Source organism: Lithobates pipiens, unplaced genomic scaffold, assembly GCF_037356315.1.
Source record: "Lithobates pipiens isolate NorthernLeopardFrog02 unplaced genomic scaffold, aLitPip1_a1.2 Scaffold_106, whole genome shotgun sequence".
Taxonomy (NCBI): Eukaryota; Metazoa; Chordata; class Amphibia; order Anura; family Ranidae; genus Lithobates; species Lithobates pipiens.
In genome coordinates, this window is record NW_027507692.1 from 186,263 (window position 1) to 210,495 (window position 24,233).

Genomic DNA, 24,233 nt, shown 5'->3' on the forward strand with positions numbered 1-24,233 from the left:
ATTGATCGTTCTATTTCTGGGCGGAGGGGAATCGATCATTCTATTTCTGGGAGGAGGGGAATCGATCATTCTATTTCTGGGTGGAGGTGAATCGATCATTCTATTTCTGGGCAGAGGTGAATCGATCGTTCTATTTCTGGGCGGAAGGGAATTGATCGTTCTATTTCTGGGCGGAGGGGAATCGATCATTCTATTTCTGGGCGGAGGTGAATCGATCGTTCTATTTCTGGGCGGAGGGGAATCGATCATTCTATTTCTGGGAGGAGGGGAATCGATCGTTCTATTTCTGGGCGGAGGGGAATCGATCATTCTATTTCTGGGAGGAGGGGAATCGATCGTTCTATTTCTGGGCGGAAGGGAATTGATCGTTCTATTTCTGGGCGGAGGTGAATCGATCGTTCTATTTCTGGGCGGAGGGGAATTGATCATTCTATTTCTGGGAGGAGGGGAATCGATCATTCTATTTCTGGGTGGAGGTGAATCGATCATTCTATTTCTGGGCAGAGGTGAATCGATCGTTCTATTTCTGGGCGGAAGGGAATTGATCGTTCTATTTCTGGGCGGAGGGGAATCGATCATTCTATTTCTGGGCAGAGGTGAATCGATCGTTCTATTTCTGGGCGGAAGGGAATTGATCGTTCTATTTCTGGGCGGAGGGGAATCGATCGTTCTATTTCTGGGCGGAAGGGAATTGATCGTTCTATTTCTGGGCGGAGGGGAATCGATCGTTCTATTTCTGGGCGGAGGTGAATCGATCGTTCTATTTCTGGGCGGAGGTGAATCGATCGTTCTATTTCTGGGCGGAGGGGAATCGATCGTTCTATTTCTGGGCGGAGGGGAATCGATCATTCTATTTCTGGGCGGAGGTGAATCGATCGTTCTATTTCTGGGCGGAGGGGAATCGATCATTCTATTTCTGGGAGGAGGGGAATCGATCGTTCTATTTCTGGGCGGAAGGGAATTGATCGTTCTATTTCTGGGCGGAGGGGAATCGATCATTCTATTTCTGGGAGGAGGGGAATCGATCATTCTATTTCTGGGTGGAGGTGAATCGATCATTCTATTTCTGGGCAGAGGGGAATCGATCGTTCTATTTCTGGGCGGAGGGGAATCGATCATTCTATTTCTGGGCAGAGGTGAATCGATCGTTCTATTTCTGGGCGGAAGGGAATTGATCGTTCTATTTCTGGGCGGAGGGGAATCGATCATTCTATTTCTGGGAGGAGGGGAATCGATCGTTCTATTTCTGGGCGGAAGGGAATTGATCGTTCTATTTCTGGGCGGAGGGGAATCGATCATTCTATTTCTGGGAGGAGGGGAATCGATCATTCTATTTCTGGGTGGAGGTGAATCGATCATTCTATTTCTGGGCAGAGGTGAATCGATCGTTCTATTTCTGGGCGGAAGGGAATTGATCGTTCTATTTCTGGGCGGAGGGGAATCGATCATTCTATTTCTGGGCAGAGGTGAATCGATCGTTCTATTTCTGGGCGGAAGGGAATTGATCGTTCTATTTCTGGGCGGAGGGGAATCGATCGTTCTATTTCTGGGAGGAGGGGAATCGATCATTCTATTTCTGGGAGGAGGGGAATCGATCGTTCTATTTCTGGGCGGAAGGGAATTGATCGTTCTATTTCTGGGCGGAAGGGAATCGATCGTTCTATTTCTGGGCGGAGGGGAATCGATCATTCTATTTCTGGGCGGAGGTGAATCGATCGTTCTATTTCTGGGCGGAGGGGAATCGATCGTTCTATTTCTGGGCGGAGGTGAATCGATCGTTCTATTTCTGGGCGGAAGGGAATCGATCGTTCTATTTCTGGGCGGAGGGGAATCGATCATTCTATTTCTGGGCGGAGGTGAATCGATCGTTCTATTTCTGGGCGGAGGGGAATCGATCATTCTATTTCTGGGAGGAGGGGAATCGATCGTTCTATTTCTGGGCGGAGGGGAATTGATCGTTCTATTTCTGGGCGGAGGGGAATCGATCATTCTATTTCTGGGAGGAGGGGAATCGATCATTCTATTTCTGGGAGGAGGGGAATCGATCGTTCTATTTCTGGGCGGAGGGGAATCGATCGTTCTATTTCTGGGTGGAGGGGAATCGATCATACTATTTCTGGGCGGAGGGGAATCGATCATTCTATTTCTGGGAGGAGGCGAATCGATCATTCTATTTCTGGGTGGAGGGGAATCGATCATTCTATTTCTGGGTGGAGGGGAATCGATCATTCTATTTCTGGGAGGAGGGGAATCGATCGTTCTATTTCTGGGCGGAGGGGAATTGATCGTTCTATTTCTGGGCGGAGGGGAATCGATCATTCTATTTCTGGGAGGAGGGGAATCGATCATTCTATTTCTGGGTGGAGGTGAATCGATCATTCTATTTCTGGGCAGAGGTGAATCGATCGTTCTATTTCTGGGCGGAAGGGAATTGATCGTTCTATTTCTGGGCGGAGGTGAATCGATCGTTCTATTTCTGGGCGGAGGTGAATCGATCGTTCTATTTCTGGGCGGAAGGGAATTGATCGTTCTATTTCTGGGCGGAGGGGAATCGATCATTCTATTTCTGGGCGGAGGGGAATCGATCATTCTATTTCTGGGAGGAGGGGAATCGATCGTTCTATTTCTGGGCGGAAGGGAATTGATCGTTCTATTTCTGGGCGGAGGGGAATCGATCATTCTATTTCTGGGAGGAGGTGAATCGATCGTTCTATTTCTGGGAGGAGGGGAATCGATCGTTCTATTTCTGGGCGGAGGGGAATCGATCGTTCTATTTCTGGGAGGAGGGGAATCGATTGTTCTATTTCTGGGCGGAGGGGAATCGATCATTCTATTTCTGGGAGGAGGGGAATCGATCATTCTATTTCTGGGCGGAGGGGAATCGATCATTCTATTTCTGGGAGGAGGGGAATCGATCGTTCTATTTCTGGGCGGAGGGGAATCGATCGTTCTATTTCTGGGCGGAGGGGAATCGATCGTTCTATTTCTGGGCGGAAGGGAATCGATCGTTCTATTTCTGGGTGGAGGTGAATCGATCATTCTATTTCTGGGCGGAGGGGAATCGATCGTTCTATTTCTGGGCGGAGGGGAATCGATCGTTCTATTTCTGGGCGGAAGGGAATCGATCATTCTATTTCTGGGTGGAGGTGAATCGATCATTCTATTTCTGGGTGGAGGGGAATCGATCGTTCTATTTCTGGGCGGAGGGGAATCGATCGTTCTATTTCTGGGCGGAGGGGAATCGATCATTCTATTTCTGGGCGGAGGTGAATCGATCGTTCTATTTCTGGGCGGAGGTGAATCGATCGTTCTATTTCTGGGCGGAGGGGAATCGATCATTCTATTTCTGGGAGGAGGGGAATCGATCGTTCTATTTCTGGGCGGAAGGGAATCGATCATTCTATTTCTGGGCGGAAGGGAATCGATCATTCTATTTCTGGGTGGAGGTGAATCGATCATTCTATTTCTGGGTGGAGGGGAATCGATCATTCTATTTCTGGGCGGAAGGGAATCGATCGTTCTATTTCTGGGCGGAGGGGAATCGATCATTCTATTTCTGGGCGGAGGGGAATCGATCGTTCTATTTCTGGGAGGAGGGGAATCGATCGTTCTATTTCTGGGCGGAGGGGAATCGATCGTTCTATTTCTGGGCGGAGGGGAATCGATCATTCTATTTCTGGGCGGAGGTGAATCGATCGTTCTATTTCTGGGCGGAGGGGAATCGATCATTCTATTTCTGGGAGGAGGGGAATCGATCGTTCTATTTCTGGGCGGAAGGGAATTGATCGTTCTATTTCTGGGCGGAGGGGAATCGATCATTCTATTTCTGGGAGGAGGGGAATCGATCGTTCTATTTCTGGGCGGAAGGGAATTGATCGTTCTATTTCTGGGCGGAGGGGAATCGATCATTCTATTTCTGGGCGGAGGTGAATCGATCGTTCTATTTCTGGGCGGAAGGGAATTGATCGTTCTATTTCTGGGCGGAGGTGAATCGATCATTCTATTTCTGGGTGGAGGTGAATCGATCATTCTATTTCTGGGCAGAGGTGAATCGATCGTTCTATTTCTGGGCGGAAGGGAATTGATCGTTCTATTTCTGGGCGGAGGGGAATCGATCATTCTATTTCTGGGCAGAGGTGAATCGATCGTTCTATTTCTGGGCGGAAGGGAATTGATCGTTCTATTTCTGGGCGGAGGGGAATCGATCGTTCTATTTCTGGGAGGAGGGGAATCGATCATTCTATTTCTGGGAGGAGGGGAATCGATCGTTCTATTTCTGGGCGGAAGGGAATTGATCGTTCTATTTCTGGGCGGAGGGGAATCGATCGTTCTATTTCTGGGCGGAGGGGAATCGATCATTCTATTTCTGGGCGGAGGGGAATCGATCATTCTATTTCTGGGTGGAGGTGAATCGATCATTCTATTTCTGGGCGGAGGGGAATTGATCGTTCTATTTCTGGGCGGAGGGGAATTGATCGTTCTATTTCTGGGCGGAGGTGAATCGATCGTTCTATTTCTGGGCGGAAGGGAATCGATCGTTCTATTTCTGGGCGGAGGGGAATCGATCGTTCTATTTCTGGGCGGAGGGGAATTGATCGTTCTATTTCTGGGCGGAGGTGAATCGATCATTCTATTTCTGGGCGGAGGGGAATCGATCATTCTATTTCTGGGAGGAGGGGAATCGATCATTCTATTTCTGGGTGGAGGTGAATCGATCATTCTATTTCTGGGCGGAGGTGAATCGATCGTTCTATTTCTGGGCGGAAGGGAATCGATCGTTCTATTTCTGGGCGGAGGTGAATCGATCGTTCTATTTCTGGGCGGAAGGGAATCGATCGTTCTATTTCTGGGCGGAGGGGAATCGATCGTTCTATTTCTGGGCGGAGGTGAATCGATCGTTCTATTTCTGGGCGGAAGGGAATCGATCGTTCTATTTCTGGGCGGAGGGGAATCGATCGTTCTATTTCTGGGCGGAGGGGAATCGATCATTCTATTTCTGGGCGGAGGGGAATTGATCGTTCTATTTCTGGGCGGAGGTGAATCGATCGTTCTATTTCTGGGCGGAAGGGAATCGATCGTTCTATTTCTGGGCGGAGGGGAATCGATCATTCTATTTCTGGGCGGAGGTGAATCGATCGTTCTATTTCTGGGCGGAGGGGAATCGATCATTCTATTTCTGGGAGGAGGGGAATCGATCGTTCTATTTCTGGGCGGAGGGGAATTGATCGTTCTATTTCTGGGCGGAGGGGAATCGATCATTCTATTTCTGGGAGGAGGGGAATCGATCATTCTATTTCTGGGAGGAGGGGAATCGATCGTTCTATTTCTGGGCGGAGGGGAATCGATCGTTCTATTTCTGGGTGGAGGGGAATCGATCGTTCTATTTCTGGGCGGAGGGGAATTGATCATTCTATTTCTGGGCGGAGGGGAATCGATCGTTCTATTTCTGGGTGGAGGGGAATCGATCGTTCTATTTCTGGGCGGAGGGGAATCGATCATTCTATTTCTGGGAGGAGGGGAATCGATCATTCTATTTCTGGGCGGAAGGGAATCGATCGTTCTATTTCTGGGCGGAGGGGAATCGATCATTCTATTTCTGGGCGGAGGGGAATCGATCATTCTATTTCTGGGCGGAGGTGAATCGATCGTTCTATTTCTGGACGGAGGGGAATCGATCGTTCTATTTCTGGGCGGAGGGGAATTGATCGTTCTATTTCTGGGCGGAGGGGAATCGATCATTCTATTTCTGGGCGGAGGGGAATCGATCATTCTATTTCTGGGAGGAGGCGAATCGATCATTCTATTTCTGGGTGGAGGGGAATCGATCATTCTATTTCTGGGAGGAGGGGAATCGATCGTTCTATTTCTGGGCGGAGGGGAATCGATCATTCTATTTCTGGGAGGAGGGGAATCGATCATTCTATTTCTGGGTGGAGGTGAATCGATCATTCTATTTCTGGGCAGAGGTGAATCGATCGTTCTATTTCTGGGAGGAGGGGAATTGATCGTTCTATTTCTGGGCGGAGGGGAATCGATCATTCTATTTCTGGGAGGAGGGGAATTGATCGTTCTATTTCTGGGCGGAGGGGAATCGATCATTCTATTTCTGGGAGGAGGGGAATCGATCATTCTATTTCTGGGTGGAGGTGAATCGATCATTCTATTTCTGGGCAGAGGTGAATCGATCGTTCTATTTCTGGGCGGAAGGGAATTGATCGTTCTATTTCTGGGCGGAGGGGAATCGATCATTCTATTTCTGGGCGGAGGTGAATCGATCGTTCTATTTCTGGGCGGAGGGGAATCGATCATTCTATTTCTGGGAGGAGGGGAATCGATCGTTCTATTTCTGGGCGGAAGGGAATTGATCGTTCTATTTCTGGGCGGAGGGGAATCGATCATTCTATTTCTGGGAGGAGGGGAATCGATCATTCTATTTCTGGGAGGAGGGGAATCGATCATTCTATTTCTGGGCGGAGGGGAATCGATCATTCTATTTCTGGGCGGAGGGGAATCGATCATTCTATTTCTGGGCGGAGGGGAATCGATCGTTCTATTTCTGGGCGGAGGTGAATCGATCGTTCTATTTCTGGACGGAGGGGAATCGATCGTTCTATTTCTGGACGGAGGGGGAATCGATCATTCTATTTCTGGGCGGAGGTGAATCGATCATTCTATTTCTGGGCGGAGGTGAATCGATCGTTCTATTTCTGGACGGAGGGGAATCGATCGTTCTATTTCTGGACGGAGGGGAATCGATCGTTCTATTTCTGGGAGGAGTTGTCTGTGAGGGAGGTGAGTCGATCGTTCTATTTCTGGGAGGAGGGGAATCGATCGTTCTATTTCTGGGTGGAGGTGAATCGATCATTCTATTTCTGGGCGGAGGGGAATCGATCGTTCTATTTCTGGGAGGAGGGGAATCGATCGTTCTATTTCTGGGAGGAGGTGAATCGATCGTTCTATTTCTGGGCAGAGGGGAATCGATCATTCTATTTCTGGGCGGAGGGGAATCGATCGTTCTATTTCTGGGCGGAGGGGAATCGATCATTCTATTTCTGGGCAGAGGGGAATCGATCGTTCTATTTCTGGGCAGAGGGGAATCGATCGTTCTATTTCTGGGCAGAGGGGAATCGATCATTCTATTTCTGGGCGGAGGGGAATCGATCATTCTATTTCTGGGCGGAGGGGAATCGATCATTCTATTTCTGGGCGGAGGGGAATCGATCATTCTATTTCTGGACGGAGGGGAATCGATCATTCTATTTCTGGACGGAGGGGAATCGATCATTCTATTTCTGGGAGGAGGGGAATCGATCGTTCTATTTCTGGGAGGAGGGGAATCGATCGTTCTATTTCTGGGCAGAGGGGAATCGATCATTCTATTTCTGGGCGGAGGGGAATCGATCATTCTATTTCTGGGCGGAGGGGAATCGATCATTCTATTTCTGGGCGGAGGGGAATCGATCATTCTATTTCTGGGAGGAGGGGAATCGATCGTTCTATTTCTGGGAGGAGGGGAATCGATCGTTCTATTTCTGGACGGAGGGGAATCGATCGTTCTATTTCTGGACGGAGGGGAATCGATCGTTCTATTTCTGGGAGGAGGGGGAATTGATCATTCTATTTCTGGGAGGAGGGGAATCGATCATTCTATTTCTGGGCGGAGTTGTCTGTGAGGGAGGTGAGTCGATCGTTCTATTTCTGGGAGGAGGGGAATCGATCGTTCTATTTCTGGGAGGAGGGGAATCGATCGTTCTATTTCTGGGTGGAGGTGAATCGATCATTCTATTTCTGGGCGGAGGGGAATCGATCATTCTATTTCTGGGCGGAGGGGAATCGATCGTTCTATTTCTGGGAGGAGGGGAATCGATCATTCTATTTCTGGGTGGAGGTGAATCGATCGTTCTATTTCTGGGCGGAGGGGAATCGATCGTTCTATTTCTGGGAGGAGGGGAATCGATCGTTCTATTTCTGGGCAGAGGGGAATCGATCATTCTATTTCTGGGCGGAGGGGAATCGATCGTTCTATTTCTGGGCAGAGGGGAATCGATCATTCTATTTCTGGGCGGAGGGGAATAGATCATTCTATTTCTGGGCAGAGGGGAATCGATCATTCTATTTCTGGGCGGAGGGGAATCGATCGTTCTATTTCTGGGCGGAGGGGAATCGATCATTCTATTTCTGGGTGGAGGGGAATCGATCGTTCTATTTCTGGGCGGAGGTGAATCGATCATTCTATTTCTGGGCGGAGGGGAATCGATCATTCTATTTCTGGGCGGAGGGGAATCGATCATTCTATTTCTGGGCGGAGGGGAATCGATCATTCTATTTCTGGGCGGAGGGGAATCGATCATTCTATTTCTGGGAGGAGGGGAATCGATCATTCTATTTCTGGGAGGAGGGGAATCGATCGTTCTATTTCTGGACGGAGGGGAATCGATCGTTCTATTTCTGGACGGAGGGGAATCGATCGTTCTATTTCTGGGAGGAGGGGGAATTGATCATTCTATTTCTGGGCGGAGTTGTCTGTGAGGGAGGTGAGTCGATCGTTCTATTTCTGGGAGGAGGGGAATCGATCGTTCTATTTCTGGACGGAGGGGGAATCGATCATTCTATTTCTGGGCGGAGGTGAATCGATCATTCTATTTCTGGGCGGAGGTGAATCGATCGTTCTATTTCTGGACGGAGGGGAGTCGATCGTTCTATTTCTGGGAGGAGGGGAATCGATCGTTCTATTTCTGGACGGAGGGGAATCGATCGTTCTATTTCTGGACGGAGGGGGAATCGATCATTCTATTTCTGGGCGGAGGTGAATCGATCATTCTATTTCTGGGCGGAGGTGAATCGATCGTTCTATTTCTGGACGGAGGGGAATCGATCGTTCTATTTCTGGACGGAGGGGAATCGATCGTTCTATTTCTGGACGGAGGGGAATCGATCGTTCTATTTCTGGGAGGAGTTGTCTGTGAGGGAGGTGAGTCGATCGTTCTATTTCTGGGAGGAGGGGAATCGATCGTTCTATTTCTGGGCAGAGGGGAATCGATCGTTCTATTTCTGGGCGGAGGGGAATCGATCATTCTATTTCTGGGAGGAGGGGAATCGATCGTTCTATTTCTGGGCGGAGGGGAATCGATCGTTCTATTTCTGGGTGGAGGTGAATCGATCATTCTATTTCTGGGAGGAGGTGAATCGATCATTCTATTTCTGGGAGGAGGGGAATCGATCGTTCTATTTCTGGGCAGAGGGGAATCGATCGTTCTATTTCTGGGCGGAGGGGAATCGATCATTCTATTTCTGGGCGGAGGGGAATCGATCGTTCTATTTCTGGGCGGAGGGGAATCGATCGTTCTATTTCTGGGTGGAGGTGAATCGATCATTCTATTTCTGGGCAGAGGGGAATCGATCATTCTATTTCTGGGTGGAGGTGAATCGATCGTTCTATTTCTGGGCAGAGGGGAATCGATCATTCTATTTCTGGGCGGAAGGGAATCGATCGTTCTATTTCTGGGCGGAGGGGAATCGATCATTCTATTTCTGGGCGGAGGGGAATCGATCGTTCTATTTCTGGGAGGAGGGGAATCGATCGTTCTATTTCTGGGCGGAGGGGAATCGATCGTTCTATTTCTGGGCGGAGGGGAATCGATCATTCTATTTCTGGGCGGAGGTGAATCGATCGTTCTATTTCTGGGCGGAGGGGAATCGATCATTCTATTTCTGGGAGGAGGGGAATCGATCGTTCTATTTCTGGGCGGAAGGGAATTGATCGTTCTATTTCTGGGCGGAGGGGAATCGATCATTCTATTTCTGGGAGGAGGGGAATCGATCGTTCTATTTCTGGGCGGAAGGGAATTGATCGTTCTATTTCTGGGCGGAAGGGAATTGATCGTTCTATTTCTGGGCGGAGGTGAATCGATCGTTCTATTTCTGGGCGGAGGGGAATCGATCATTCTATTTCTGGGCGGAGGGGAATCGATCGTTCTATTTCTGGGCGGAAGGGAATTGATCATTCTATTTCTGGGCGGAGGGGAATCGATCGTTCTATTTCTGGGCGGAAGGGAATTGATCGTTCTATTTCTGGGCGGAGGTGAATCGATCGTTCTATTTCTGGGCGGAGGGGAATCGATCATTCTATTTCTGGGTGGAGGTGAATCGATCATTCTATTTCTGGGCAGAGGTGAATCGATCGTTCTATTTCTGGGCGGAAGGGAATTGATCGTTCTATTTCTGGGCGGAGGGGAATCGATCATTCTATTTCTGGGCAGAGGTGAATCGATCGTTCTATTTCTGGGCGGAAGGGAATTGATCGTTCTATTTCTGGGCGGAGGGGAATCGATCGTTCTATTTCTGGGAGGAGGGGAATCGATCATTCTATTTCTGGGAGGAGGGGAATCGATCGTTCTATTTCTGGGCGGAAGGGAATTGATCGTTCTATTTCTGGGCGGAGGGGAATCGATCGTTCTATTTCTGGGCGGAGGGGAATCGATCATTCTATTTCTGGGCGGAGGGGAATCGATCATTCTATTTCTGGGTGGAGGTGAATCGATCATTCTATTTCTGGGCGGAGGGGAATTGATCGTTCTATTTCTGGGCGGAGGGGAATTGATCGTTCTATTTCTGGGCGGAGGTGAATCGATCGTTCTATTTCTGGGCGGAAGGGAATCGATCGTTCTATTTCTGGGCGGAGGGGAATCGATCGTTCTATTTCTGGGCGGAGGGGAATTGATCGTTCTATTTCTGGGCGGAGGTGAATCGATCATTCTATTTCTGGGCGGAGGGGAATCGATCATTCTATTTCTGGGCAGAGGTGAATCGATCGTTCTATTTCTGGGCGGAAGGGAATCGATCGTTCTATTTCTGGGCGGAGGGGAATCGATCATTCTATTTCTGGGCGGAGGTGAATCGATCGTTCTATTTCTGGGCGGAGGGGAATCGATCATTCTATTTCTGGGAGGAGGGGAATCGATCGTTCTATTTCTGGGCGGAGGGGAATTGATCGTTCTATTTCTGGGCGGAGGGGAATCGATCATTCTATTTCTGGGAGGAGGGGAATCGATCATTCTATTTCTGGGAGGAGGGGAATCGATCGTTCTATTTCTGGGCGGAGGGGAATCGATCGTTCTATTTCTGGGTGGAGGGGAATCGATCGTTCTATTTCTGGGCGGAGGGGAATTGATCGTTCTATTTCTGGGCGGAAGGGAATCGATCGTTCTATTTCTGGGCGGAGGGGAATCGATCATTCTATTTCTGGGCGGAGGGGAATCGATCATTCTATTTCTGGGCGGAGGTGAATCGATCGTTCTATTTCTGGGCGGAGGGGAATCGATCATTCTATTTCTGGGAGGAGGGGAATCGATCGTTCTATTTCTGGGCGGAGGGGAATTGATCGTTCTATTTCTGGGCGGAGGGGAATCGATCATTCTATTTCTGGGCGGAGGGGAATCGATCATTCTATTTCTGGGAGGAGGCGAATCGATCATTCTATTTCTGGGTGGAGGGGAATCGATCATTCTATTTCTGGGAGGAGGGGAATCGATCGTTCTATTTCTGGGCGGAGGGGAATCGATCATTCTATTTCTGGGAGGAGGGGAATCGATCATTCTATTTCTGGGTGGAGGTGAATCGATCATTCTATTTCTGGGCAGAGGTGAATCGATCGTTCTATTTCTGGGAGGAGGGGAATTGATCGTTCTATTTCTGGGCGGAGGGGAATCGATCATTCTATTTCTGGGAGGAGGGGAATTGATCGTTCTATTTCTGGGCGGAGGGGAATCGATCATTCTATTTCTGGGAGGAGGGGAATCGATCATTCTATTTCTGGGTGGAGGTGAATCGATCATTCTATTTCTGGGCAGAGGTGAATCGATCGTTCTATTTCTGGGCGGAAGGGAATTGATCGTTCTATTTCTGGGCGGAGGGGAATCGATCATTCTATTTCTGGGCGGAGGTGAATCGATCGTTCTATTTCTGGGCGGAGGGGAATCGATCATTCTATTTCTGGGAGGAGGGGAATCGATCGTTCTATTTCTGGGCGGAGGGGAATCGATCATTCTATTTCTGGGAGGAGGGGAATCGATCGTTCTATTTCTGGGCGGAAGGGAATTGATCGTTCTATTTCTGGGCGGAGGGGAATCGATCATTCTATTTCTGGGAGGAGGGGAATCGATCATTCTATTTCTGGGTGGAGGTGAATCGATCATTCTATTTCTGGGCAGAGGTGAATCGATCGTTCTATTTCTGGGCGGAAGGGAATTGATCGTTCTATTTCTGGGCGGAGGGGAATCGATCATTCTATTTCTGGGCAGAGGTGAATCGATCGTTCTATTTCTGGGCGGAAGGGAATTGATCGTTCTATTTCTGGGCGGAGGGGAATCGATCGTTCTATTTCTGGGAGGAGGGGAATCGATCATTCTATTTCTGGGAGGAGGGGAATCGATCGTTCTATTTCTGGGCGGAAGGGAATTGATCGTTCTATTTCTGGGCGGAGGGGAATCGATCGTTCTATTTCTGGGCGGAGGTGAATCGATCGTTCTATTTCTGGGCGGAGGTGAATCGATCGTTCTATTTCTGGGCGGAAGGGAATCGATCGTTCTATTTCTGGGCGGAGGGGAATCGATCATTCTATTTCTGGGCGGAGGTGAATCGATCGTTCTATTTCTGGGCGGAGGGGAATCGATCATTCTATTTCTGGGAGGAGGGGAATCGATCGTTCTATTTCTGGGCGGAAGGGAATTGATCGTTCTATTTCTGGGCGGAGGGGAATCGATCATTCTATTTCTGGGAGGAGGGGAATCGATCATTCTATTTCTGGGTGGAGGTGAATCGATCATTCTATTTCTGGGCAGAGGGGAATCGATCGTTCTATTTCTGGGCGGAGGGGAATCGATCATTCTATTTCTGGGCAGAGGTGAATCGATCGTTCTATTTCTGGGCGGAAGGGAATTGATCGTTCTATTTCTGGGCGGAGGGGAATCGATCATTCTATTTCTGGGAGGAGGGGAATCGATCATTCTATTTCTGGGTGGAGGTGAATCGATCATTCTATTTCTGGGCAGAGGTGAATCGATCGTTCTATTTCTGGGCGGAAGGGAATTGATCGTTCTATTTCTGGGCGGAGGGGAATCGATCATTCTATTTCTGGGCAGAGGTGAATCGATCGTTCTATTTCTGGGCGGAAGGGAATTGATCGTTCTATTTCTGGGCGGAGGGGAATCGATCGTTCTATTTCTGGGAGGAGGGGAATCGATCATTCTATTTCTGGGAGGAGGGGAATCGATCGTTCTATTTCTGGGCGGAAGGGAATTGATCGTTCTATTTCTGGGCGGAGGGGAATCGATCGTTCTATTTCTGGGCGGAGGGGAATCGATCGTTCTATTTCTGGGCGGAGGTGAATCGATCGTTCTATTTCTGGGCGGAAGGGAATCGATCGTTCTATTTCTGGGCGGAGGGGAATCGATCATTCTATTTCTGGGCGGAGGTGAATCGATCGTTCTATTTCTGGGCGGAGGGGAATCGATCATTCTATTTCTGGGAGGAGGGGAATCGATCGTTCTATTTCTGGGCGGAGGGGAATTGATCGTTCTATTTCTGGGCGGAGGGGAATCGATCATTCTATTTCTGGGAGGAGGGGAATCGATCATTCTATTTCTGGGAGGAGGGGAATCGATCGTTCTATTTCTGGGCGGAGGGGAATCGATCGTTCTATTTCTGGGTGGAGGGGAATCGATCATACTATTTCTGGGCGGAGGGGAATCGATCATTCTATTTCTGGGAGGAGGCGAATCGATCATTCTATTTCTGGGTGGAGGGGAATCGATCATTCTATTTCTGGGTGGAGGGGAATCGATCATTCTATTTCTGGGAGGAGGGGAATCGATCGTTCTATTTCTGGGCGGAGGGGAATTGATCGTTCTATTTCTGGGCGGAGGGGAATCGATCATTCTATTTCTGGGAGGAGGGGAATCGATCATTCTATTTCTGGGTGGAGGTGAATCGATCATTCTATTTCTGGGCAGAGGTGAATCGATCGTTCTATTTCTGGGCGGAAGGGAATTGATCGTTCTATTTCTGGGCGGAGGTGAATCGATCATTCTATTTCTGGGCGGAAGGGAATTGATCGTTCTATTTCTGGGCGGAGGGGAATCGATCGTTCTATTTCTGGGCAGAGGTGAATCGATCGTTCTATTTCTGGGCGGAAGGGAATTGATCGTTCTATTTCTGGGCGGAGGGGAATCGATCATTCTATTTCTGGGCGGAGGGGAATCGATCGTTCTATTTCTGGGAGGAGGGGAATCGATCATTCTATTTCTGGGAGGAGGGGAATCGATCGTTCTATTTCTGGGCGGAAGGGAATTGATCGTTCTATTTCTGGGCGGAGGGGAATCGATCATTCTATTTCTGGGAGGAGGTGAATCGATCGTTCTATTTCTGGGAGGAGGGGAATCGATCGTTCTATTTCTGGGCGGAGGGGAATCGATCGTTCTATTTCTGGGAGGAGGGGAATCGATCATTCTATTTCTGGGTGGAGGTGAATCGATCATTCTATTTCTGGGCAGAGGTGAATCGATCGTTCTATTTCTGGGCGGAAGGGAATTGATCGTTCTATTTCTGGGCGGAGGGGAATCGATCATTCTATTTCTGGGCAGAGGTGAATCGATCGTTCTATTTCTGGGCGGAAGGGAATTGATCGTTCTATTTCTGGGCGGAGGGGAATCGATCGTTCTATTTCTGGGAGGAGGGGAATCGATCATTCTATTTCTGGGAGGAGGGGAATCGATCGTTCTATTTCTGGGCGGAAGGGAATCGATCGTTCTATTTCTGGGCGGAGGGGAATCGATCATTCTATTTCTGGGCGGAGGGGAATCGATCGTTCTATTTCTGGGCGGAGGGGAATCGATCATTCTATTTCTGGGCGGAGGTGAATCGATCGTTCTATTTCTGGGCGGAGGGGAATCGATCATTCTATTTCTGGGAGGAGGGGAATCGATCATTCTATTTCTGGGCGGAGGGGAATCGATCATTCTATTTCTGGGAGGAGGGGAATCGATCGTTCTATTTCTGGGCGGAGGGGAATCGATCGTTCTATTTCTGGGCGGAGGGGAATCGATCGTTCTATTTCTGGGCGGAAGGGAATCGATCGTTCTATTTCTGGGTGGAGGTGAATCGATCATTCTATTTCTGGGCGGAGGGGAATCGATCGTTCTATTTCTGGGCGGAGGGGAATCGATCGTTCTATTTCTGGGCGGAAGGGAATCGATCATTCTATTTCTGGGTGGAGGTGAATCGATCATTCTATTTCTGGGTGGAGGGGAATCGATCGTTCTATTTCTGGGCGGAGGGGAATCGATCGTTCTATTTCTGGGCGGAGGGGAATCGATCATTCTATTTCTGGGCGGAGGTGAATCGATCGTTCTATTTCTGGGCGGAGGTGAATCGATCGTTCTATTTCTGGGCGGAGGGGAATCGATCATTCTATTTCTGGGAGGAGGGGAATCGATCGTTCTATTTCTGGGCGGAAGGGAATCGATCATTCTATTTCTGGGCGGAAGGGAATCGATCATTCTATTTCTGGGTGGAGGTGAATCGATCATTCTATTTCTGGGTGGAGGGGAATCGATCGTTCTATTTCTGGGCGGAGGGGAATCGATCGTTCTATTTCTGGGCGGAGGGGAATCGATCATTCTATTTCTGGGCGGAGGTGAATCGATCGTTCTATTTCTGGGCGGAGGTGAATCGATCGTTCTATTTCTGGGCGGAGGGGAATCGATCATTCTATTTCTGGGAGGAGGGGAATCGATCGTTCTATTTCTGGGCGGAAGGGAATCGATCATTCTATTTCTGGGTGGAGGTGAATCGATCGTTCTATTTCTGGGTGGAGGTGAATCGATCATTCTATTTCTGGGTGGAGGGGAATCGATCGTTCTATTTCTGGGCGGAGGGGAATCGATCATTCTATTTCTGGGTGGAGGGGAATCGATCATTCTATTTCTGGGCGGAGGGGAATCGATCATTCTATTTCTGGGCGGAGGGGAATCGATCATTCTATTTCTGGGCGGAGGGGAATCGATCATTCTATTTCTGGGCGGAAGGGAATCGATCGTTCTATTTCTGGGTGGAGGGGAATCGATCGTTCTATTTCTGGGCGGAGGGGAATCGATCATTCTATTTCTGGGTGGAGGGGAATCGATCATTCTATTTCTGGGCGGAGGGGAATCGATCATTCTATTTCTGGGCGGAGGGGAATCGATCATTCTATTTCTGGGAGGAGGGGAATCGATCGTTCTATTTCTGGACGGAGGGGAATCGATCGTTCTATTTCTGGACGGAGGGGAATCGATCGTTCTATTTCTGGGAGGAGGGGAATCGATCGTTCTATTTCTGGACGGAGGGGAATCGATCATTCTATTTCTGGGCGGAGGGGAATCGATCGTTCTATTTCTGGGAGGAGGGGAATCGATCGTTCTATTTCTGGACGGAGGGGAATCGATCATTCTATTTCTGGGCGGAGGGGAATCGATCATTCTATTTCTGGGCGGAAGGGAATCGATCGTTCTATTTCTGGGCGGAGGGGAATCGATCATTCTATTTCTGGGCGGAGGTGAATCGATCATTCTATTTCTGGGAGGAGGGGAATCGATCGTTCTATTTCTGGGCAGAGGGGAATCGATCGTTCTATTTCTGGGCGGAGGGGAATCGATCATTCTATTTCTGGGAGGAGGGGAATCGATCGTTCTATTTCTGGGCGGAGGGGAATCGATCGTTCTATTTCTGGGTGGAGGTGAATCGATCATTCTATTTCTGGGTGGAGGGGAATCGATCATTCTATTTCTGGGAGGAGGTGAATCGATCATTCTATTTCTGGGAGGAGGGGAATCGATCGTTCTATTTCTGGGCAGAGGGGAATCGATCGTTCTATTTCTGGGCGGAGGGGAATCGATCATTCTATTTCTGGGAGGAGGGGAATCGATCGTTCTATTTCTGGGCGGAGGGGAATCGATCGTTCTATTTCTGGGTGGAGGTGAATCGATCATTCTATTTCTGGGTGGAGGGGAATCGATCATTCTATTTCTGGGTGGAGGTGAATCGATCGTTCTATTTCTGGGCAGAGGGGAATCGATCATTCTATTTCTGGGCGGAAGGGAATCGATCGTTCTATTTCTGGGCGGAGGGGAATCGATCATTCTATTTCTGGGCGGAGGGGAATCGATCGTTCTATTTCTGGGAGGAGGGGAATCGATCGTTCTATTTCTGGGCGGAGGGGAATCGATCGTTCTATTTCTGGGCGGAGGGGAATCGATCATTCTATTTCTGGGCGGAGGTGAATCGATCGTTCTATTTCTGGGCGGAGGGGAATCGATCATTCTATTTCTGGGAGGAGGGGAATCGATCGTTCTATTTCTGGGCGGAAGGGAATTGATCGTTCTATTTCTGGGCGGAGGGGAATCGATCATTCTATTTCTGGGAGGAGGGGAATCGATCATTCTATTTCTGGGTGGAGGTGAATCGATCATTCTATTTCTGGGCAGAGGTGAATCGATCGTTCTATTTCTGGGCGGAAGGGAATTGATCGTTCTATTTCTGGGCGGAGGGGAATCGATCATTCTATTTCTGGGCAGAGGTGAATCGATCGTTCTATTTCTGGGCGGAAGGGAATTGATCGTTCTATTTCTGGGCGGAGGGGAATCGATCGTTCTATTTCTGGGAGGAGGGGAATCGATCATTCTATTTCTGGGAGGAGGGGAATCGATCGTTCTATTTCTGGGCGGAAGGGAATTGATCGTTCTATTTCTGGGCGGAGGGGAATCGATCGTTCTATTTCTGGGCGGAGGGGAATCGATCGTTCTATTTCTGGGCGGAGGTGAATCGATCGTTCTATTTCTGGGCGGAAGGGAATCGATCGTTCTATTTCTGGGCGGAGGGGAATCGATCATTCTATTTCTGGGCGGAGGTGAATCGATCGTTCTATTTCTGGGCGGAGGGGAATCGATCATTCTATTTCTGGGAGGAGGGGAATCGATCGTTCTATTTCTGGGCGGAGGGGAATCGATCGTTCTATTTCTGGGCGGAGGGGAATCGATCATTCTATTTCTGGGCAGAGGTGAATCGATCGTTCTATTTCTGGGCGGAAGGGAATCGATCGTTCTATTTCTGGGCGGAGGGGAATCGATCATTCTATTTCTGGGCAGAGGTGAATCGATCGTTCTATTTCTGGGCGGAAGGGAATTGATCGTTCTATTTCTGGGCGGAGGGGAATCGATCGTTCTATTTCTGGGAGGAGGGGAATCGATCATTCTATTTCTGGGAGGAGGGGAATCGATCGTTCTATTTCTGGGCGGAAGGGAATTGATCGTTCTATTTCTGGGCGGAGGGGAATCGATCATTCTATTTCTGGGAGGAGGTGAATCGATCGTTCTATTTCTGGGAGGAGGGGAATCGATCGTTCTATTTCTGGGCGGAGGGGAATCGATCGTTCTATTTCTGGGAGGAGGGGAATCGATTGTTCTATTTCTGGGCGGAGGGGAATCGATCATTCTATTTCTGGGAGGAGGGGAATCGATCGTTCTATTTCTGGGAGGAGGGGAATCGATCGTTCTATTTCTGGGTGGAGGTGAATCGATCGTTCTATTTCTGGGCGGAGGGGAATCGATTGTTCTATTTCTGGGCGGAAGGGAATCGATCATTCTATTTCTGGGCGGAGGGGAATCGATCATTCTATTTCTGGGAGGAGGGGAATCGATCATTCTATTTCTGGGTGGAGGTGAATCGATCGTTCTATTTCTGGGCGGAGGGGAATCGATCATTCTATTTCTGGGCGGAGGGGAATCGATCATTCTATTTCTGGGCGGAGGGGAATCGATCATTCTATTTCTGGGAGGAGGGGAATCGATCGTTCTATTTCTGGGAGGAGGGGAATCGATCGTTCTATTTCTGGGTGGAGGTGAATCGATCGTTCTATTTCTGGGCGGAGGGGAATCGATCATTCTATTTCTGGGAGGAGGGGAATCGATCATTCTATTTCTGGGTGGAGGTGAATCGATCGTTCTATTTCTGGGCGGAGGGGAATCGATCATTCTATTTCTGGGAGGAGGGGAATCGATCGTTCTATTTCTGGGTGGAGGTGAATCGATCGTTCTATTTCTGGGCGGAGGGGAATCGATCATTCTATTTCTGGGAGGAGGGGAATCGATCGTTCTATTTCTGGGCGGAGGGGAATCGATCGTTCTATTTCTGGGAGGAGGGGAATCGATCGTTCTATTTCTGGGAGGAGGGGAATCGATCGTTCTATTTCTGGGCGGAGGGGAATCGATCGTTCTATTTCTGGGAGGAGGGGAATCGATCGTTCTATTTCTGGGAGGAGGGGAATCGATCGTTCTATTTCTGGGCGGAGGGGAATCGATCGTTCTATTTCTGGGCGGAGGGGAATCGATCGTTCTATTTCTGGGCGGAGGGGAATCGATCGTTCTATTTCTGGGAGGAGGGGAATCGATCGTTCTATTTCTGGGCGGAGGGGAATCGATCATTCTATTTCTGGGAGGAGGGGAATCGATCGTTCTATTTCTGGGCGGAGGGGAATCGATCGTTCTATTTCTGGACGGAGGGGAATCGATCGTTCTATTTCTGGGTGGAGGTGAATCGATCGTTCTATTTCTGGGCGGAGGGGAATCGATCATTCTATTTCTGGGCGGAGGTGAATCGATCGTTCTATTTCTGGGCGGAGGGGAATCGATCATTCTATTTCTGGGAGGAGGGGGAATCGATCATTCTATTTCTGGGAGGAGGGGGAATCGATCATTCTATTTCTGGGAGGAGGGGAATCGATCATTCTATTTCTGGGCGGAGGGGAATCGATCGTTCTATTTCTGGACGGAGGGGAATCGATCATTCTATTTCTGGGTGGAGGTGAATCGATCATTCTATTTCTGGGCGGAGGGGAATCGATCATTCTATTTCTGGGTGGAGGTGAATCGATCGTTCTATTTCTGGGCGGAGGGGAATCGATCGTTCTATTTCTGGGCGGAGGGGAATCGATCATTCTATTTCTGGGTGGAGGTGAATCGATCGTTCTATTTCTGGGCGGAGGTGAATCGATCGTTCTATTTCTGGGCGGAGGGGAATCGATCATTCTATTTCTGGGAGGAGGGGGAATCGATCATTCTATTTCTGGGAGGAGGGGGAATCGATCATTCTATTTCTGGGAGGAGGGGAATCGATCATTCTATTTCTGGGCGGAGGGGAATCGATCGTTCTATTTCTGGACGGAGGGGAATCGATCATTCTATTTCTGGGTGGAGGTGAATCGATCATTCTATTTCTGGGCGGAGGGGAATCGATCATTCTATTTCTGGGTGGAGGTGAATCGATCGTTCTATTTCTGGGCGGAGGGGAATCGATCGTTCTATTTCTGGGTGGAGGTGAATCGATCGTTCTATTTCTGGGTGGAGGTGAATCGATCGTTCTATTTCTGGGCGGAGGGGAATAGATCATTCTATTTCTGGGCAGAGGGGAATCGATCGTTCTATTTCTGGGAGGAGGGGAATCGATCATTCTATTTCTGGGAGGAGGGGAATCGATCGTTCTATTTCTGGACGGAGGGGAATCGATCGTTCTATTTCTGGACGGAGGGGAATCGATCATTCTATTTCTGGGTGGAGGTGAATCGATCATTCTATTTCTGGGCGGAGGGGAATCGATCATTCTATTTCTGGGAGGAGGGGGAATCGATCATTCTATTTCTGGGCGGAGGGGAATCGATCATTCTATTTCTGGGCGGAGGGGAATCGATCGTTCTATTTCTGGGCGGAGGGGAATCGATCATACTGCACCTGGTGTTTGCTGGGTGTCACGCGGTCAGTCATGGTTTGGTGGGCGATATTGGCATAGTAGGCATAGGACAGGTCGTAGTCTAGTGGGTAGCCATCCACTCCCATGTGGTGTTTGTGGCCCAGAGACAGCTGGGCCAGACGATCGTCTTGTTGAGCGGAGAGAAGGCTGAACTTCAGAGCCTGGAGAGAGACAGATCAATGTAAAGCACATACATTCTCCAGCCCAAAGTACCAACCATAACGAGGCCCGTGGGCAGGTGAGGAGAACCGTCTGCCCCATGGGAAGTTCTCATGGACTTTACCTCTGGAATATACCCAACCCACGGAGGGCTGTATACCATCAGGGCACTTGTGGCCTTTGTCTATGGCAGCGGGGGAAGGGGGCGGGTTCCAGAAATGACCCCTCTCTCCTATACAGTTGTAATTCCTTTATTAAAAAGATGTAAAAGCATAAAAAACGATGCCCCCTGATGTAGATCCATTGTAAATCACAACGCACCTGAAAAAAAACCCAAAACGCTCCGCAATTGTTGGCGGCTGCCCACCGAATGCCTCTTCCGCCAGGTAAAGGTTCTTACATAGGTAAGGGGCGGGGCCACCTGGTGATGTCACCTGGTGGACCTGCCCCTTGTGACATCCCCAACCCAGTATGCACCTGTTGATGACGTCACGGGTGCGTGGGACCACGAGGTGACCAGACCTCATGATTGAGATTCGCTCCACATCGGGGGAGGTTGGTTTTTAAATAAAGAACTTGACAAAATTGTGTCTAGTGTTTTTATTTATTTTTGGCAGGTTTTTTTGGTGAATGAGTATGGGTACAATGTATCTGGATCTGGGGGCCCCTTTGTTAAAGGGGTGATTCGGTGATTGTAGAGCCCGCCGAACGCACAGAAAATGTGGGTGTTCGGAGAACTTTTGTTCGGCCTGAACCATTCGCCCAACACTAGTTAGAGTTAGGGGTTTTATGGCCAGGGATAGGGTTGGGTTCAGAAATAGGGTTAGATGTTGGGTGGGGGGTTATTGGTTAGGGGTGGGGTTGGGGTCAGGAATAGGATTAGGGTCAGGGATAGGGTTGGGCATTATGGGTTAGGGTTAGGGTCAGAAATAGGGTTAGGTGTTGGGTGGGGGGGGGGGGTTATGGGTTAAGAATGGTGTTGGGGTCAGGAATAGGGTTAGGGTTTAGAGTTAGGGTTGGGGTTTAGTTTCAGGAAAAGGGTCGGGTTATGGGTTAGGGTTGGGGATTAAGGTCAGGGATAGGGTTAGGTATCAGGTGGGGTGTTATGGGTTAGGGATAGGGTTGGGGTCAGAGGTGGGGTGTTGGGGTTAGGAGTTTAGGGTTAGGGTTGGGATCAGAGATTGAGTGGAGTTTAGGGTTAGGGTTGGGGTCAGAGATGGGGCGGAGTTTAGGGTTAGGGTTGGGGTCAGAGATGGGGCGGAGTTTAGGGTTAGGGTTGGGGTCAGAGATGGGGTGTTGGGGTCAGAAGTTTAGGGATAGGGTTGGGGTCAGAGGTGGGGCAGAGGTTAGGGTTGGGATCAGAGATTGGGTGGAGTTTAGGGTTAGGGTTGGGGTCAGAGATGGGGTGTTGGGGTCAGGAGTTTAGGGATAGGGTTGGGGTCAGAGATGGGGTGTTGGGGTCAGGAGTTTAGGGATAGGGTTGGGGTCAGAGATTGGGTGGAGTTTAGGGTTAGGGTTGGGGGTCAGAGGTGGGGTGTTGGGGTCAGAAGTTTAGGGATAGGGTTGGGGTCAGAGGTGGGGCAGAGGTTAGGGTTGGGGTCAGAGATGGGGTGTTGGGGCCAGCCTTCTTTGTGGAGGACAGTGGTACACCCGTTGCAGGTTTTTGTGTGTCACTCTTTAGGTGTGTGCACTTTTTTTGGCACCGGGGGGACGTTTTTGGGTGTGTTTTACATGCCACGGGCTTTTAAAAAAAAAAAAAACAGAGATGAAAATATCGATTTTTCTTGTCATCTGTTTCCTAAACTATTTGGTCGAGAATTGCATTTCGGTTCAAAACGTTATCTAGTTCCGGACTACCTCTAGGACCGGGCTGTCCAGGACCGGACTGTCTAGGACCGGACTGTTTAGGACCGGACTATCTAGGACCGGACTGTCAAGGACCGGACTGTCAAGGACCGGACTGTCAAGGACCGGACTGTCTAGGACCAGACTGTCAAGGACTGGACTGTCAAGGACCGGACTCTCTAGGACCGGACTGTCAAGGACCAGACTCTCTAGGACTGGACTATCAAGGACCGGACTCTCTAGGACCGGACTGTCAAGGACTGGACTGTCAAGGACCGGACTGTCAAGGACCGGACTGTCAAGGACCGGACTCTCTAGGACCGGACTGTCAAGGACCGGACTGTCTAGGACCGGACTGTCAAGGGCCGGACAGTGTAGGGCCGGACTGTCTAGGACCGGACTGTCTAGGACCGGACTGTCTAGGACCGGACTGTCTAGGACCGGACTGTCGAGGACCGGACTGTCGAGGACTGGACTGTCAAGGACCGGACTGTCAAGGACCGGACTGTCAAGGACCGGACTGTCAAGGACCGGACTGTCAAGGACCGGACTGTCAAGGACCGGACTGTCAAGGACCGGACTGTCAAGGACCGGACTGTCAAGGACCGGACTCTCTAGGACCGGACTGTCTAGGACCGGACTGTCTAGGACCGGACTGTCAAGGACCAGACTGTCAAGGACCAGACTGTCAAGGACCAGACTGTCAAGGACCAGACTGTCAAGGACTGAACTGTCAAGGACCGGACTCTCTAGGACTAGGGTTTAGAGTTAGGGTTGGGGTTTAGTTTCAGGAAAAGGGTTGGGTTATGGGGTAGGGTTGGGGATTAGGGTCAGGGATAGGATTAGGTATCAGGTGGGGTGTTATGGGTTAGGGATGGGGTTGGGGTCAGGAATAAGGTTAGGGTCGGGGTTTAGGGTCAGGTATAGGGTTAGATGTTGGGTGGGGGGTTATTGGTTAGGGGTGGGGTTGGGGTCAGGAATAGGATTAGGGTCAGGGATAGGGTTGGGCGTTATGGGTTAGGGATAGGGTTGGGGTCAGAGGTGGGGTGTTGGGGTTAGGAGTTTAGGGTTAGGGTTGGGATCAGAGATTGAGTGGAGTTTAGGGTTAGGGTTGGGGTCAGAGATGGGGCGGAGTTTAGGGTTGGGGTCAGAGATGGGGCGGAGTTTAGGGTTAGGGTTGGGGTCAGAGATGGGGTGTTGGGGTCAGAAGTTTAGGGATAGGGTTGGGGTCAAAGGTGGGGCAGAGGTTAGGGTCAGAGATGGGGTGTTGGGGCCAGAAGTTTAGGGATAGGGTTGGGGTCAGAGGTGGGGCAGAGGTTAGGGTTGGGGTCAGAGATGGGGTGTTGGGGCCAGAAGTTTAGGGATAGGGTTGGGGTCAAAGGTGGGGCAGAGGT

The 24,233-nt window shown here is 49.6% G+C and overlaps 1 protein-coding gene across 3 annotated transcripts in view; it reads right to left on the minus strand.

Annotated features, from left to right (window-relative positions):
- LOC143958445 (protein sel-1 homolog 3-like) overlaps positions 1 to 24,233 on the minus strand; it is a 235,941-nt gene that overhangs the window by 101,387 nt on the left and 110,321 nt on the right. For 2 of the 3 annotated variants that reach the window (XM_077467818.1, XM_077467817.1), the window contains exon 11: positions 20,817 to 20,996. The exons of the other annotated variant lie outside the window; for it this stretch is intronic. In XM_077467818.1, the coding sequence (XP_077323944.1) occupies positions 20,817 to 20,996 (180 nt within the window). The remainder of the gene's footprint in view (positions 1 to 20,816; positions 20,997 to 24,233) is intronic. 3 annotated transcript variants of the gene reach the window in all.